General features: G+C 40.4%; 1 protein-coding gene across 1 annotated transcript; it reads right to left on the bottom strand.

Annotated features, from left to right (window-relative positions):
• Positions 1–429: 429 nt before the first annotated feature.
• LOC121440648 (C-type lectin domain family 2 member D11-like) lies at positions 430–10,387 on the bottom strand. The gene is made up of 5 exons (XM_041641442.1): positions 10,239–10,387; positions 5,755–5,886; positions 4,138–4,316; positions 3,432–3,538; positions 430–2,576 (listed from the first exon to the last, which is right to left on the bottom strand). The coding sequence occupies exons 1-5, from the start codon at positions 10,312–10,314 to the stop codon at positions 2,432–2,434; spliced, it is 639 nt and encodes a 212-aa protein (XP_041497376.1). The 5' UTR covers positions 10,315–10,387; the 3' UTR covers positions 430–2,431.
• Between the last annotated feature and the right edge of the window lie 6,972 nt (positions 10,388–17,359).

Genomic DNA, 17,359 nt, shown 5'->3' with positions numbered 1-17,359 from the left:
AAGCTACAAAATGAAAAAAATATCTTCATTGACCACATATTTGACAGAGGTTTACTATCTAGATTATAAGAATTCAAAAAATTAAATACCATAGAAGAAACAACCTTTATCTAGGTACTTTAAAGATAAAATACAAATAGCTGAGGAACATTTCTAAAATATATTTTACATACTTAGTAATCCTGGATGTAAATTAAAACTACTTTGAAGTTTCTCATCCTAGGTAAAATGGCCAATCTCAAAGACAATAAATGACACTGATGGGGAATTGAAATCCGGTGTAGTTACAATGAAAATCCATGTGGAGTTTCCTCGATAAGCTAGAAATAGAGCTACTACATGGTCCAGCTCTGCCACTCTGGACAAGTACCCAAAGGACTTTTGATAGTGCTTCTATTGCTGCAACAAAACACAATGACAAAAAACAAATTGGGGAGGAAAGGATTTATTTGGCTTTTACTTCCTCATTATAGTTCATCATTGAAGAAAGTCAGGATAGGAAATGAAACAGGGCAAGATTCTGAAGGCAGGAACTGATGCAAAGGCACAGAGGGATGCTTCTTACTGTCTTGCTCCCTCCCTGGATTGCTTAGACTGCATTTTTTATAGAACCCAGTTCCACCAGTCCAGGGAATGACACGACCCATCATTGTCTGTGCTCTCCCCATTGATCCATTCCCAAAACCAACATGAGTTTACATGTCCAGGTTCGGGGTGATGATGCCTTCTGATCTCTGCCAGCTCAGGTGGTGCACATTTATCAGTTCAGTTCCGGAGAGTTCATTCCTTCTGAGCTCTGTCAGTCCAGGCAGTATATATATATATATATATATATATATATATATATATATATATATATATATATCCTTAAGCACAAGTAATAGATACAAAAAAAGTAGATATAAAAGTATTTTTTGAATAGAACACAGAGGAAAGGAAGAGATGAAGAGTTCAAGAGATGTTTCACAACCTGCTATTTCGTCCTTTTTGGGACTCATCAGTACAGTGTAGCTGCTCTACAAAGATTTTAAATACCTTGATTTTAGGAGCCAATAGTACACACACTACCGAGAGATTAAGTCTTGAATGCCTGAGGAGTGTAACTCCCCTTTGATGTGACATACATCCAAGCAAACCATTAAACAAAATGGCATTTGTTTTTAAGACATACTTAGAAGAGAATAATTGGAAACAGAAACATTGAAAACTAAAAAAGAGAAACAATTTGACAATGTCCTTAATGTTTTAAATTGGAAAGTATGAAGTAAATCTTAATGTTAAATACTTTTTAAATTCTTCAGTATGTTGGAATGACTTTTGAAAAGAATATGTACTGTGTGTCCCCAAATTACAGGATGGTCAAATGGATTCTCTTCTTCCTTATCATTAGTATTCTCATACCTTCAGACCCCATGTGTGAATCTGTGATCCTCCTGTTTCAACCCTTAAGTACCTGGAGTTACAGGTGTGATTATAGGTCCCAATCAAAAATACCCATTCTGTTTGCCTAAGTAACTGGATTGGATTTGGGAGTATATGCTTTTACTTTTTGGAAAACACAAGTAATTTTCTAAAAACACCAGCCCTTCTGCTTTTCATTTCTTCGTTTTCTTTTTTCCCTATGAAACAGGATGTCTAAATGTAGTTTTGGTTGTCCTAGAACTTACTTTGTAGACCAAGCTGGCTTCGAACTCACAGAGATTCACCTGCCTATGGCTCCTGAGTGCTGGGATTAAAGACCTTTGACACTATTTCCTGCTGCTTTTCTTTCCTTCCTTTTTTATTTTTATTTATTTTTAGTTTTTTGGTTTTGGTTTTTGATACAGAATTTCTCTGGGTAAAAGCCCTATCTCTCTTAGAATACCTCTGTAAACCAGGCTGGTCTCAAACTCACAGAGATCCACCTGACTCTGCCTCCTGAGTGCTGAGATGAAAGACGTGTACCATCACTGTCTGACTGTTTTTAATTATTAAATTCCAAGGGCAATTGCAATAAATTTAAAAGGAGCACTATGTGAACAATAACTTAATTTCATAAAAGTAGGGTTCACTCACATTAATTGTACTTTTGGCTTAAAGTATGAGTGCCAACAAGTATTTCAATCTAATCTATATTCTTCTAAACCCCTGGTTATAAAGTTCTCCAATATGTTTCTCATTTGGATGTAAAGAAATATTCTCAATTCTTTTTTTTAGATGGACATTCTTGTCTGTGTTTATGTGAAGATTTAAATCATGGCTGAATGTTTGATCCTGTGGACACATACCACCTCTTGCCAAATACTTGCTGTCTCAGGAGCACTCTTGGACCTGTTGTCATCAGGGATGCTGCATGATGCCTGAATGCTCCTGTGACCCAGTTGGCAGCCAATTCATTTTGATAACAATGTTGGCAAACAGGGGATAGAGCAGCAACTGTAGATATTAGAGACTAGAAAGAGGCAAAAGGAATTTGACATTCGAGGATATAGCTGTTGGGCTTGCTACAGATCCATCTTCTGTCTGCATAGATCCTGGCACTGCTGATCCCGTTGTTGTTCAGGTAGGCATAGTCTTCCACTCCTCGGATGGGAACCCTGAAAATAAACCAAAAATAGTAAATCTGCAGAGCCCAGAACTGCATTCGCTCCTCAGTGAAATCTTGTCTGTCTCTACTGCTTATTTGTAATATGATCAAAGGCAGAGTCCAGGAAACTCATCTGCACTAGTTTTGTACCTACTGTCTTTTTCATTCTCAGGATTTGATTTGAACACAGTACCTTTGACAGTCATCCAAGTTGAACCAACCCTTCAATTTGTGTACAAAGAATTTAACTAGTGCTTGCTCCCAGTCCAAATGAACTACAGCCATAGGTGGCCTCTCTGAGCACGATTTCCAATTCTGTTTTGAAGCATTTTACATATGAGGAAAACCACTTCTTAGTAAATTTCTGAATGGACTTTAATAATGGACAAGACTGGGTCTATAATGGCTCCATTCAAAGCATCTATGTTCATATTTAAAAATTGCCTTGGATGCTCTCTAGTTAGATTTTAGAGGAGGTTTTCAAGGCCTTGAAGCCTCTGCTTCTGTGAAGAGGTGCAGCCAGACACATGGTGGACTGATGGGTCTCAGGCTTGCCCTTCTGCAGTAGCTTCTTGAAGTCTCATTGCCCATCTAATGCTATTTCTACATTCCACACAGGACATTTATCAACAACAAAGAAATTTAAATTAGTGATGGAGAAGACAATAGCTACCCTAAATGCCATCATCATGCTAAAGATTTTGAGGAAAATCACACTGAGCAAAGGTTTTGAAAATGATGGCCAATTTACCTCCAAGTCAGTACAGCTGGCTTCACATGACACAGCCATTCCTCTCTAATAGACACAACTCACACACTTCACAACAAATGTTCACAGTAGAAGGAAAGTGGTTTGAAAACATACGAGCTGTTATATTCCGTGTTGTCCATCCACCTCCAAGGGTGCTTTGCTGACTCTCTGTGCAGGCCGATCCAGTAATCAAAGGTCCCTTTGTATCTGTTTATGAAATTCTGTCATAAAACATGGAAAGCAAATATATGTGTCTCTCTGTTTCAGATGACCATTGAGTGTCCTCATGCGACAGCTTCACCATTAGATGACAGGAGAGTATAAGTGAGGGACACAGCCTTTGGAGCCATAATAGCCCTCAGTTCTCAGTGGATCCAGTTAGCAGTCATAATTCTTAAGTACCTCATTTCAATTAAATTACCGAATTTAATAACATATCTTTCTATGGCTGGGTTAGTTCCTGGTTAAACCTCCCCTTCCCGTTATTAACTGGTGTCAGCTTCAGGAGGCAGCACTTGCTAGCTTGGAGAAAAATGCTCATGATCAGTAGGTATCTCAGTAAAATGGCATATCCAAACTTCCGTATTGACTGTGAGCACTACATGAGAAAATGATTCTTGAATGTTTCAGGACTCCAATCAGAAGGGTTACCACCAGCAAACGGCACACACTCACAAGTTTTCTATGTCTCCATCTGCAAGGGGTGGGATCCTTCCTCATACTTCATCTTTAACCAGCCTATCTCAAGGCAATACATATGGCAATACATATTCAACTGAACATAAGAAAAAAAAAAAAACAATTCCTGATCCTTCCTTACCAGCTCCTCCATGTTGTCAAATCGAGCTAGCTGGGCCTCCAGTGCCATGCAGAAGTTCCGACTGAATGTCCAGTTACTTGTGTCTTCAGAAAAATAAAAACATTTACTCCCAAATCCAATCCAGTCTCTTGGGCAAGGAGCATGGGTATTTTTGATTGAGTCCTGTTCTTGCCTTCTTACTAAAATTTGGACAATAAAATGAATTATAACAAGAATTAGCATAGCTTACTAAGCTCAGATGTGAGGCTTGATTTTGACTGTAGTTTTCCTAACTGATCTGTAGGAGTCTTCTCCTTAGGATGATGGACCTTTAGCTAATGGTGTCCCAGCTCAGGCCTGTACCCCAATCTCTCTCAGGTGCTCATTGACAATAAGGCACACAGGAAGTAAATTTCTATAATATCCTCACTTTTTGTGCTTTATGATTATCCACTGTAATAGGGGTTGCTAAAGCAACAATTACTTTGTACAGACACCCACTTTGACAGTCAGCCTGATAACTGAGATAACAGTGAGGACTATTGGGAAAGTAGTGTATACAGTGTAGACCTGTTGCAATAAGGGATTTCATATATGTTGAAATACATGCTGGCTCATTAGCGATCACAGTATGCCAGAGCCTAGCAGCTTTCTCTCTAATCTTGACAATATGGAGCTTCCTCCTTCCTCAACAAAGCTTCTTGCTTTCTATCTATCCTTATCTGGAGAATGTCCCTGGGCCTGGAGAACTGACCTTATCTGAAAATCTCTAAACCAGAGGCCTGTCTTTAAAACCAGATGCTTGATTCATCTTTAGCTTGACCCTTGATACAGAGCCCTGCAAAGAAGACTTATGATAGAAAATCTGTTCTAAAGGACCCTACTGCCACATACCAAATCTTGTGATAGAACCACACCACGGTTTGTCTCCAGGTTCCTTAATCTTATATATTCCTTATACTTTGAATAAAGTTGAGCTAATTCACTTAAGTCTATCTCCCAGAGGCCTCCCTTCATCTATGCTCATGGGCTGTATACAAAACATTCTGTCACCCCTTCTTCATCTTTTCCCTCTCAACTTGATAGCCAACAGGCCAAGTGGGAAAGAAGACCTCCACAGACAGATGGCAACAATTACAAAATTTTTATTACACTTTTCTGAACAGCGTAATTCTAAAGTCCCATAAATTGATCATCTCAAAAACCTTTCATTGAATACTTTCCAAAATACAGTTGAACATGGGAACTGGCATGATGGGTAACAAGGGAAGGTCTGTATCATCTCTGTCCTCACATTTCCTTGAGCTTTCTTTTTTGAGAATTGCTTCCCTTGTTCTCTACCTTGAATAGTTCGCCAAGATAGACATACGTCTCCTACATCTCTCTAGAGGTTACTAAATGCCATTTTCCCAGGGAAAGAATCATTTTCTTATGCAGTGCCTGGCCTCCTGTGCACACCACAACCTGTGCTGTTCCTTCTCTATGTCTTTCTGCTATACCCTAATATCCCACAGAACAGGAACATCCAGTGTGTTTTCTCTCCTGACCTTCACAGTGCCTGGCTCACAGTGCTCAATAAGTGCACCTGACAGTATGGATGTGGACAGAATGCTGCAGGATCTGGAGAATGTCACTCACCTGACAATGACAGAGCCACAGAAAGTGCAATTACAGCTATAGTGAGGACGATGATCACTGCATAGCAGCAGTGAAGCCCAGCAGGAGACACGGGAGAGACTATTCTGAGATATTTTCTTTTGAGCTTTTTACCTGAAAAATATAAATATAAGAATATCAATCTCAAGAATCTTTCAGGGAAAAGCTGTATTTACTCAGAATCATCTGTAGATTTGACTTACACTCCTCCTCTGAAAACACCCTTCTCTGAATGTCCTGACCTGGAAATGATGTCTTTGAAAAGTAGAAGAAACAGAAGCAGAAGTGTTGCCATGGAGTCATCTAGTTATTGAACTAAGAGACAATAAATAGCTAAGAAACAGAAAGTGTGAAGATCAGGATGAAAAAGAAATACCAACAAAAAACCCCATGTGGAGCTAGTTCCTAAAGAATAGAATGGTTAGGACTGAGGGAAACACTGTGGGAGTTGGAGGTGGCAGGGATCAGCAAGATGTTGGAAATATAGAGAGCTGAGAGGTTAAAAGCTGTGTTCTTCTAGAATTTGGCTCCCAGTTTCCTCAAGGGACAGCTCATGACTGTATAACTCCTGCTCCAGTCAACAAGACAAATATGTTGGTACACTTTTGCAATTCTAGTATAAGAGCGACAGAAATTGGAGAGCCAGGTGTCCAAGACCAGCCTCGCCTACAAAGGAGGTTTGAGGCAAACCTGGACTACATAAGGATCAGCTTCAAAGAACCTAGTAAGAAAAATTTAGTAAGCACACATATAAATATAATAGAAGACATTGACATAATGGGTGAAATATGGGAGCATTTTAACACGTTTACCAAAATTGTGAGAAAAAAAAATAATAGTACTCAAAAATAACAAAACTCTCAACAAGATAGGAATTGAAGGAACTCTTCCCAACACATTTATGGATATAGGGCATTTAAAAGAAATAAGCAAGGTCTGTCATTATTCTTTTTTTAAAAAAATATTCACTTTTTTTTAGATTTATTTATTTATTATGTATACAGTGTTCTGTCTGCATGTATGCCTGTAGGCCAGAAGAGGGCACCAGATCTCATTACAGATGGTGTGAGCCACCATATGGTTACTGGGAATTGAACTCGGGGCCTCTGGAAGAGCAATCAGTGCTCTTAGCCTCTGAGCCATCTCTCCAGCCCTCTGTCATTCTTCTTAACTTTATTTTTTATTTTATGCATAAGGTTGATTTGCCTGCATATATATCTGTGTTGCAGAATATTTGTACACTGTGAAGATGTGTCTCTGCCAAGGCCCTTTCTGATTGGTTTAATAAAGAGGTGAATGGCCAATAACTATTTAGAAGAGATAAATGCAATGACTACCAGAGTGTAGGATCCATGGGAACAGCTTGCGGAATAACAAATGCCAGGTTAGAGGAAAGAAGTGACTGGGAAGAATCTGCAATGTGCGTCAGAGGAATTTGAGTGAAGTTATAGGTCTATATTTCACTGTGATGGAGACATGAGATTATGTCTGATATGAGTATACATCTCCACGTCAGGAGAGAACTGGTGCTAAAACTAAGAAGAAAGGTGATACTTAGGATTAGAGGATTGCAAGCATTTTATAATGTCCTTTGGATTTGACTACATACCACACTCTCAACCTTCATTTTTTTGTTGTTTATATTAGACAAAAATGTCTTTATAAACTCAATTACCATGATTTCTATTTTTTCTTCCTACTAAGGTGATAGTAAAAGTGTCCTTTAATCTCCCCAATAATGACCCCTTTGTTTCACTGGTCTCCTTAACGTCAGTTAATCTGTAAGACATTTCTCACGCTTTCTTCTTTCTATTTTTTTAACATCTTAAAACAAGGCATTTACTGGTGGGAATTGTAAGCCTATACAAAAATAAAGAAAAATATGCTAAATTCTCATGCAGTCACTACCCAGATCCAACACTGGTCTGCATGTGAGAAATCGATTTTCATCAGTTTTCTATTCCTCTTGTCACCCCCATCCCCAGATTTCTAAACACCTTCAAACTTGGAATGTCTAGACTTACCCATGATCTCCCAGTTTAGCATTGTGCTTAAAACCTCTTCCAAACTCTGAACAGACAGTCCATACTCCTAGCTATTCCTTCTGCTGTCAAGCAGCATTAGGCTTTCCATGTCTGACTAATTTTTCTCAACATGTCATCCAGGTCTACCAACACTGTCACAAAAGATGTCATCTCATCCTCTCTTTTATATGTATCACAGTTTTCCCCTTTTATTCACTGGTGGGTGCAGGTGGGTTCTATGTGCTGGTTATTGTGAACAGTGTCGTAATACACACTCAATTATAAATATCCCTTACTGGGCCTGGGAGAATAGAGAGGACGGAGGCAATATTTGCTATGAAGAGTTATCAGCTCTGGTATCAAAGGCACAGTAGAATAGAGTTTACAACAATGTATAGTGTTCCTGAAAATAGCTGAGGGAGTTTCTAATGAAGTCACCTCAATGAAACAATGAAAGTATGTGGTAAGCATAAAATGTCAATTGAAAAGAAAGGAAGACAGAAAAGAAAAAATAACCAAACTTTAATATTTTGCTTGTGTTAAAGAACAATACCTGATATGTCTTCTAAAAGAGAATTCAAGCATGTAATCACCTGGGTTCTAGCAGGATTCCACATCAGACATTTCATATACATTATCAACAGTAAGATTTATTGATAGTCCTTTATATTTACAGTGGTATAAAATCTGATACTGTCTGTTTCATTTTGGTTCATAAACGGTGTAACTTTTTCCTTGCACTGGATTTCAGCATGATTCCATACCAGACATATCATATACGTTATCAACAGCAAGATTTTCTGGTCACCCACTGTATTTACAGCAGTATAAAACCTGATGCCGTCTGTTTCATTTTGATACATAAATGGTAAATTTTTGTCCACCTTTCTCATACTGTATATACATGCATTCCTTCTAAAATCTAATGCCTTCCACAGAACAGTTGGAAGTTACTTTTGTGTCTTTATTAGGAAGCAGTATTAGTAATGATCTCAATAAACAAAGAAAGAAAGCATTGCTGATTTTTAACTTTATTTATTTATTCTTTTAAAAGTGCCAGGTAATCCCAGCCTTCAGGAGGCAGAGGCAGGCAGGCAGATCTCTGAGTTTGAGGGCAGTCTGGTCTACAAGAGTGAGTCCAGTACAGCCAGGGCTACACAGGGAAACCCTGTCTTGAAAACAAGCAAATAAAACCCTGCTTCACTCACACAACCAGCTATGGTTTCAAATGAGAGACAAGTTACCAGTTGCACAATGCCTCTAGTTACATAACATCTGCCGTTTGGACAGGAGCTCCACATTCCCAACCAGCTTGTTCCCATCCGGTAAGCATTTAATTACAAAATTCAACCCTGCTGGGGCAAAGGGAGCAAGAGTTATTGGCCAGCCTGAAAAATAGTAGGAGACTGTCTCAAAGAATTAGACAATCAGCAGCAACAGCATCAATAGTTAATGATAATAATAAATAATGATAATAATAATAACAATAATGTTTCAGTTTGGGGAATACTTGGTTTAAGTAATAAGCATTAATATTTTGTCATGAATTTGGTATTTTGGTAAATATGTCTTGTTTTCCCAAAATCCAGTATTTTTTCCTAAATGAAAACAGTTAAGGTGGAGGGACAGGGAAGAAGGAAAAAAGAAGATAAAACAATGAAATGTAATGAAGCATAGACATTTTCAAAACTCAAGAAACACAATTTTGCTTTCTTCTTGAAGACTAAAGTAGAAAACCCATTATATTCTTTTGACTAGGATCTCAAAATGCAGAGGATTTGGTCCTGGGTGGGGTCAGCCTAGACCCCAGGCCTCCTGCCTCCTCCTTACACCCTTTTTCATCTGAGTGAATCTGCAAAAAAGAGGCCCCAGCTTCCCAGGCTCCTCTTGTCACTGTGCACTACAGAGCTGTTATTGTTTGAATTCCCCTTTGCCGTTGGACTTTGTAGAGCAAGCATGTTCCACAGGGACTCACTCGGCATGATTCACCAGAGTGTAATGTGCCAGATCCCTGGGAAAAGAGTGGTCTAGCAAGCTAAGGGAGTGCGCGCATACACACACACACCAAAACAAAACAAAAGAAAAAAAAAACCCAAAAAACTCCAACCCCCCCAAAAACCGTGGCTCCGGCTTTTGTATGGCAATCCACTGTTCATTTCGCTTGCACGAGAACTATTTAAGTGTTATATGCTCTAAAAGAATAACCACTGTTAAAAAAAAAAAAAAAAAAAAAAAAAAAAAAAAAAAAAAAAAAAAAAAAAAAAAAAAAACAAACCTCTTAGCTAACTAAACTCCTGTCTGCATTCTCTGGTTCTGCAGAATCCCACTGTGAGAGGCTCTCAGGCTTGAGGTTCAGCTCCTCTGCCTTCTGCTTCTTTTCCGGTCCCTGGCAAACAGCTCTCTGCTCTTATAGTTCCGTTCGCATATGCATTAAATACATACCCAACTCGCCCTCCTGCAGAATGTCTGTGGTACTGAGCATGCCCACAGTAGCCTCTGCAGGCTCTGCAGCACTCATTTCACAGTTGAGTTTCAGCGACCAGAAGGACGGAACTGTAAACGCTGAGACGATGAAACACCGTTTTCTGCTTCAGGGGCGTGTTCCCCACTGCGCTCCGCCTGTGTATCGTTTCACCACACGTACTTAAAACTCTTTCCTGCTTTGACTCTCACACAGAAGACAGTGATCCTCTGAAGAAGTCGGCCCCATACTGCAACTCTGAGTTTTGAGGAGACTACTGAAGAAAGGGGGCACCAGCCGGGTCAGAGAATTCTATGTGCTAAGGATCCAGAGAATGAATTTCTAAGAGACAGAGTCAGAATGCAGATTGCTGGAGACACATTGTCCACAGTCAGTGAATACATTTCTCTCCTCTCCGGGAATAAGAAATCGTATACTCTGGAGCCAACAGGGAGTGATTCAGGCTGTCTCATACAACAGGTTCCAATATGAAAATGTTTAGTTAGTGGAGTGGGGACAGAAAGACACATCCCACTGCCATCCTTACCAGTTCAAGAAATGCCTAGACCAGTGGTTCTCAACCCTGTTAATGTTGTGCCCCTTTAAGACAGTTTGTTATGCTGTGGTGACTTCAACTATAAATTTATTTCATTGCTACTGTAGTTTTGCTATTGTTCTGAATCAGAATGTAAATATTGATAAGCAGGACATCTGATATGGGATCCCTGTGACATGGTCATTCAAGACCTCTCCTCCCAAAGAAGTCACAATCCACAGGTTGAGAACTGCTCAGATTTCCAGGAACCTTTAACTCAGGCCAAACCAAGGTTCATAGCTTTGATGCCACGAAGACTTTCAGGACTAGACAGTTTATGAAGCAGAGTTGGAGTTTTTCTAATTTGTGTTGGATTTAATTATATGTACATGGCTGTGCCTGTCTGTGGGGCTGTGCCTCTGAGTGCAGTTGCCTGCAGATGTCAGAAAAGGTGTCAGATTGCTCCAGAGCTGGAATCACAAGCTGAAAGAGTTTGGATTTAGAATGCAGGTGCCCCAGAAAATATAGCAACAGAATATCATTGACTTCAGAAAACAAAACAAAACAAACAAACAAAAATTTAGCATTGTTTTTATCATTTAGGAACATATGCCAAGGAAAATTGTAAACATCTGAGAAAATTATTAAAATACTGGAATAAAATATTTGGGTGATGGGTACAGTAGTACGTGACTCTGATCCCAGAACTGAGCAGGCTGTGATAGATGAATCTCTATGAGTCCAACGTTATCCTGGTCTACATAGAGAGCTCCAGGTCAGCCAAAACTATGTTTAAAAAATACTACAAATTTAAGGGCTGGAGAGATGACTCACTGGTTAATAGCATTGGCTGTTCTTCCAGAGGACCCAGGTTTAATTTCTAACACCCACATGGCAGCTCACAACTCTCTATAACTCCAGTTCCAGGGTATCTGACACCCTCACACCATGCACATAAAATGAATCAGGTAAAATTTAATGTTTTAAAAATTACTAAAAATTTAATATATTAGTTATAGAAAACATAACTGTTAGGAATTTTCCTAATGCGAGCTCTCCTCTGCCAACACAAAAATTCCAATCAAGCCAAATCACAACAGGCCAAATTAAAAAATATCCAGGTTGAATGTGATTCCTGCACTTTAGACTGAGAGTGGGCAAGATTTTGGCAGGTTTGTCCGGGGAGGGGTCAAGGCTTGTTGGGCACAGGGACAGGACCTCCAAAGATGGAGGCTAGAGACTGGGCCTTACAATAACAATAACGTTATCAATCAACCTTGCCCTAGCTGGAGACCTCTTCCTCTAACCCCATGATTATGAGCCAGAGATAATAGACCTATTCCTGGATCCTAAGTGTGGCCTGACAGTGAAGTCTGGCACAAGGATAAGGACAGAGTGAAATCAAGCCCAATGATAAGGACCTGCAGTCCTTTTTTTAAAATTGATTTTTATTGACCTCTACATTTTTCTCTGCTCCCCTCCCTGCCTCTCCTCTTCCCCCTTCAACCCTCCCCCAAAGTCACCATGCTCCCAATTTACTCAGGAGATCTTATATTTTTCTACTTCCCATGCGGATTAGATCTATGTAAGTCTCTGTTAGTGTCCTCATTGTTCTCTGGGATTGTGGTTTGTAGGCTGGCTTTCTTTGCTTTATGTTTAAACACCACCTATGAGTGAGTACATGTGATAATTGTCTTTCTGTGTCTGAATTACCTCACTCAAAATAATGTTTTCTAGCTTCATCCATTTTCCTGCAAAATTCAGGATGTCATCTTTTTTTCTGCTGTGTAGTACTCCATTGTGTAAATGTACCACATTTTCCTTATCCATTCTTTGGTCGAGGTGCATTTAGGTTGTTTCCAGGTTCTGGCTATAACAAACAAAGCTGCTATGAACATAGTTGAGCACATGTCCTTGTGGCATGGTTGAGCATCCTTTGGATATATACCCAAAAGTGGTATTACTGGGTCTTGAGTAAGGTTGTGTCCTAATTTTCTGAGAGATCGCCACACTGACATCCAAAGGGGTTGTAAAAGCTTGCAGTCGGACCAGCAACGCAGAAGTATTCCCTTTACCCCAGAACCTCTCCAGCACAAGTTGTCATCAGTGTTTTTGATCTTGGCCATTCCTACAGGTGTAAGATAGAATCTCATATTGTTTTGATTTGCATTTCTCTGATGACTAAGGATGTTGAACATTTCCTTAAGTGTCTTTCAGCCATTTTAGATTCCTCTGTTGAGAGTTCTCGGTTTAGGTCTATACTCCATTCTTTTTTATTGGATTATGTTTTCTTTTGGTGACCAATTTCTTGAGTTCTTTGTATATTATTTGTATATTATCCCAAGCCAGCAGCATTTCTTAGAGTGGGGGAAATCCAAGAGAAGCATAGGCAGAGCCAGACTCCTCGTCACGGTTGGGGAGACAAGCACTGGAAGCCCAGGGACTGTTAGCCAGTGAGGCCACAGTGTGTAACAAATTAAGGGTGAACACAAGTGTGTGTCCATGATTCCAGACCCACAGAAGGCACACTGCCAAGAGGAGCCAGGCTCACGTTCATGACAGAGACAATATTTACTCCTACACTTGGCTTGTGTGCTTCTTACTTACTCACTGTAGGATGTTGACCTTAGGGAAATGGATCCAGGAAAGAACAGCAGATGCAAAAATCTCCGTACTTTCCACTCAGTTTTCCTGTGATGCTGGAACTACTTTTTTTCCCCATGAAGGAAGACAGAGAGCTTTGTCTGACAATGTAATTGCTGGAATTGTAGATCTCCAGGCAGGTCAGAGGTTTAATTCTTGGACAGGAGTTTTCCCTTAAAGGGCCTGTCCTATCATTGTAACGATTTCAAAAGTAGCTGCAGTTCCTCTGCAGTGACTCTTAGAAGCTATAGGAAAGTAGTGATAGGACAAACCAACTTTCCTCCTTGAAAACATATTTTACTGAACAATAAATAATTATATCCACTAGCCATATCCACCTATTTGAAACAAGGAAGAGTTACCCATTGACCATTAAAAGTTAGTTTACCTACTAGTGATGGGGGGCACATCCATGCCACTGTATATGTGAGAGGTCACGTGGCCACAGGAGCCAGTTCTCTCTGATTCCTTGGATTGTACTTTCTGTTTTATTTACAGACTTGGAAGAAAATTGCCTACTCTTTATATAATATATATATAAATACAGTAGTGAGTGCTTCTTTATGATTTATTAGGAATTCTTCAACTTCTGAGTACAAATTACTTTTTCAGAACTAGGACTTCCTGAACTGGAGAGATGATGACTGATCAGTTAGATTTACCTGAGCTCTGTCCCCGGAATTCACACTAGGTAGCTCATAACTGCCCATAACACCAGTCCCAGAGGATCTGTTACCATACACATATGCACATAAGTCTTTAAGACAGAAAGGAAGAAGGAAGGAAGGAGGGAAGGGAGGAAGGAAAGAGCTCCTTGAATATTTTTGGTTATTGCCCTCCTACCTTACCCCATTGCTGCCCAACTCCCCCAAACTCCCCCTTCAGCCAGAGTCCTGGAGTTTCATACTCACAAAAATGGACAGGTAGAACCTGACAAAAGAGCACTCTGGAATACACAAAATCAAAACCATAAAAAGGGGTAGGTAGAACCTGATCAAGCAGTACTCTGAAACTTGTGGCACCACCCAGGAAAGAGTCAACATTCAAGGGGAAGTATTGATATTCCAAACCATTAGATAAAGTTGCTAAACATCCCTGAATCCTGGATTCACCCATTCTCCTCATGTAATTTCTTTTGTGATAACCAGATTTGGGGACAAGTATATTTGTTTGTTAGCAAAGGCAAGGCATGCTGCCGTCCTGCTCAGGGCCTGTCTTCTATAGCAATTTCCATGTGGTCTGTTGGTGGGTAATTTTGTGGGACTGATTCTATGTAAATTTGACTGTTAGAACAAAGAATGAATGTTATCTCTCTAAGGTCTTGTGGTATGGGGGAATGGAACAAGGTCACTCCATTGCCATGCAGAAGTCACACTGCTGAGGTGTTTTGGGAACAAATCCCATTTCAAAGTGAAGAATCATGGCTTCACAAGATTTCTGTAGATATGACAGTGACTTTTCCAAAAGACAAATGTCCCTGCAGATCTGCAAAATGGGTTATTCCATGTGGATGTGGATGTACACACTTCCCATAGATCTGCCTATTGGTCTGTCAGCTGTGCATTCACTGTGTAGTCTTGTGGGCTCAACAAAATAGGACACACCAAATGCTGTGACAAAATAAGGTTCCTTCCTTAGCGTCAGTCCATGTATAAAAATTGAAAACCATTTACATGACTTTTTTCAATGTAGTGAAAGTGAATCACATAAAATCATGACATAGCCTGTTATAAATGGGTATCAGTGAGGAGTTTGAACATACAATTTAGCATATCATCTTTTATACCACTTTAATAGCATTTAAAAATAAAAATCTAACCCTACTGAGAAATCTCACAATGTCTTAATTCATTCTCTAGAGTGTATGTCACTGAAACCAGCTGATCTTATGAAAAACATTGAATTGAAGAGCAAGCTGGAGAGATGACCTCACAGCTAAAAGTTCACAACCAGAAGTGGTAGGGTTTAGTTCTAGTTTCCTGTGCTTGCCTCTCCAGCCTCCTCTTTGCCAGGCATGATGGTAGGTATCAAATAAGCAAAGTAACTAATAAACAAGTAAATGTGGGGGCCAGCCATAAGCTAAGTATGATCACCCATAGGAAGTTCTTTACTTCCAACCATTATCACCTGCCAGAGTAGAACTTGGCCATCCATAAATTACTCTGCATGGCATGCCTATCCATGTCTCTGTCTCTTGCCCCCCTGCCAGCCATGACTGGCTGCTCTCAGGGCCCGCTGCGTGCTGCCACATGGTCCACTACCACCACTTGGAGACCTACTACAGCATTTCTGCTGCCTACTGCTGCTGGTGATCCTGCAGCATTTTTAATTTTTCCATTACAGTAACATTACCTGGTATTTTAAAATGGGCATATAAGCTAAATTTTTAGAGCTGTTGTATTCTGGAAGCACATATATACACAAACTTAAATTTACAAAAGCATAGTTACATACTTACATAAGCACATTGTAGCCACATTATTTTAACAGAGAAACATATAGTACAGCTGCCTTAGGGAACCTGTGTCAGCTGACTAGTTGTTGCAAGAGAGAGCAGAAACATAAGAACAAAACATTTCTGTAGAGTTTTAGAGTGGAAGGACAGAGGAAAAAATGGAATTTGTTGTCAGCAGGGAAGGGTGGGGCAGCAGCAGTCTGAGCGTGGATGGCAGAAACCAGGGAGAGAGCTATAGAGAACATAAGGTCAAGCGACTGGCCTGTGCTGGGCCCAGACAGAAACCTGTGTTGATGCAGGCTAGTGACACTAATGAGCAAGTACCACTCCACCAACTGGCCATGTCCAGAACAGGAGCCACTAGCTCTATTGGGTTGGTGGTGTTGGAGCACTTTGGAACAGAAGGTCAGGACATGGGGCTAATGTGGAATTGGCCACTTTTTTGGGGCACACAGCAGCATGTGGCTTTGAAGCAGAAGTGAGGGCAGCAGCCACTTTTATGAGCATACCCTGTAGGCTTAGATCTCTGAAATGGCTGAAGGCAGTGAAGTACTCTGGAGGCTACAGAGGGGCAGAAGTGTGTGTGAGGCAAAGTGCTGATGATGGATCAGCAAAGAGAGAGGCAGAAATTGGGGCAGGACAAAAGAGCTGTAGGCAAATGTGTTGAAGGAGCTGCGGGTTGCGTTCCTGCCACCCAGCTCCCGGCCGCCTGGCTAGCTTATGCTCCAAAATAACGACACACAGACAGTATTCATATAAACACTGCTTAGCCCATTTCTATTAATGTGTGTAGCACCACGAGGTGTGCTTACCAGGAAGATTCTAGCCTATGTCCATGCTTGATCTGAGCTTCATCATGTCTGCTCCAGAGAGGAAAGGAAATGACGTCTGTCTGAGGCATCTTACCTCAATTCCTCCTCCTCCCAGCATTCTGTTCTGTTTACTCCACCCACCTAAGGGCTGACCTATTGAATGGGCCAAGGCAGTTTCTTTATTAGCCAATGACCTTCCTCCATCGCAAATGAAAACATAGAGATGGAAGAGGAGGCAGGACAAACTGCAGTCGCCAATAAACAAATTAAAAACAGTGGAAGAGGCAGGACAGAAACGCCAAACTTGAAAAACACAGGCTATCAAGCATAATTTGCTTTAAGTTAGATTGTTGCAACTTAAAAGGTTTTTAAGTGCCCACTTAAGGGCGCTTGAAATCTGCTAGGAATTGCAAGAAACCCACTTTAAATGCACACCTCAGACACAAGCCCTTTGCAGTCCGTCCACAGGAAAGTTACAGAGTCAGACATTTATGTACGGAGTACGGGAGAAATTGGCTGGGAACATCTGCAGGCACCCAAATCTCATCTCAGCAGGAGAGCAGCCTCTGCCGTGTGTGTCAGGCTTTAGGCATGGCCATGATTTCAACAAAAGCCTGAGAAAGCAAATGGGTCACCCCCAAACCCTAGCTGCAAGCA

The sequence above is a fragment of the Microtus oregoni genome, unplaced genomic scaffold (genome assembly GCF_018167655.1).
Source record: "Microtus oregoni isolate MIOR12 unplaced genomic scaffold, Mior012 000002F_ref0000024, whole genome shotgun sequence".
Lineage (NCBI taxonomy): Eukaryota > Metazoa > Chordata > Mammalia > Rodentia > Cricetidae > Microtus > Microtus oregoni.
Note: the sequence above shows the minus strand (reverse complement) of the source record. Positions and strands in the feature narration are given on the sequence as shown.

What these genes read in the sequence shown, in the direction of transcription:
- LOC121440648 (XM_041641442.1), bottom strand. Translation starts at nt 10,314, where the DNA reads ATGAGTGCTGCAGAGCCTGCAGAGGCTACTGTGGGCATGCTCAGTACC. An exon ending in TCTGCAGGAGGGCGAGTTGG is followed by an intron (nt 5,887 to 10,238) that starts GTATGTATTTAA and finishes TATATTTTTCAG; the next exon opens with GTAAAAAGCTCAAAAGAAAA. An exon ending in TGTGGCTCTGTCATTGTCAG is followed by an intron (nt 4,317 to 5,754) that starts GTGAGTGACATT and finishes TCCAAATTTTAG; the next exon opens with TAAGAAGGCAAGAACAGGAC.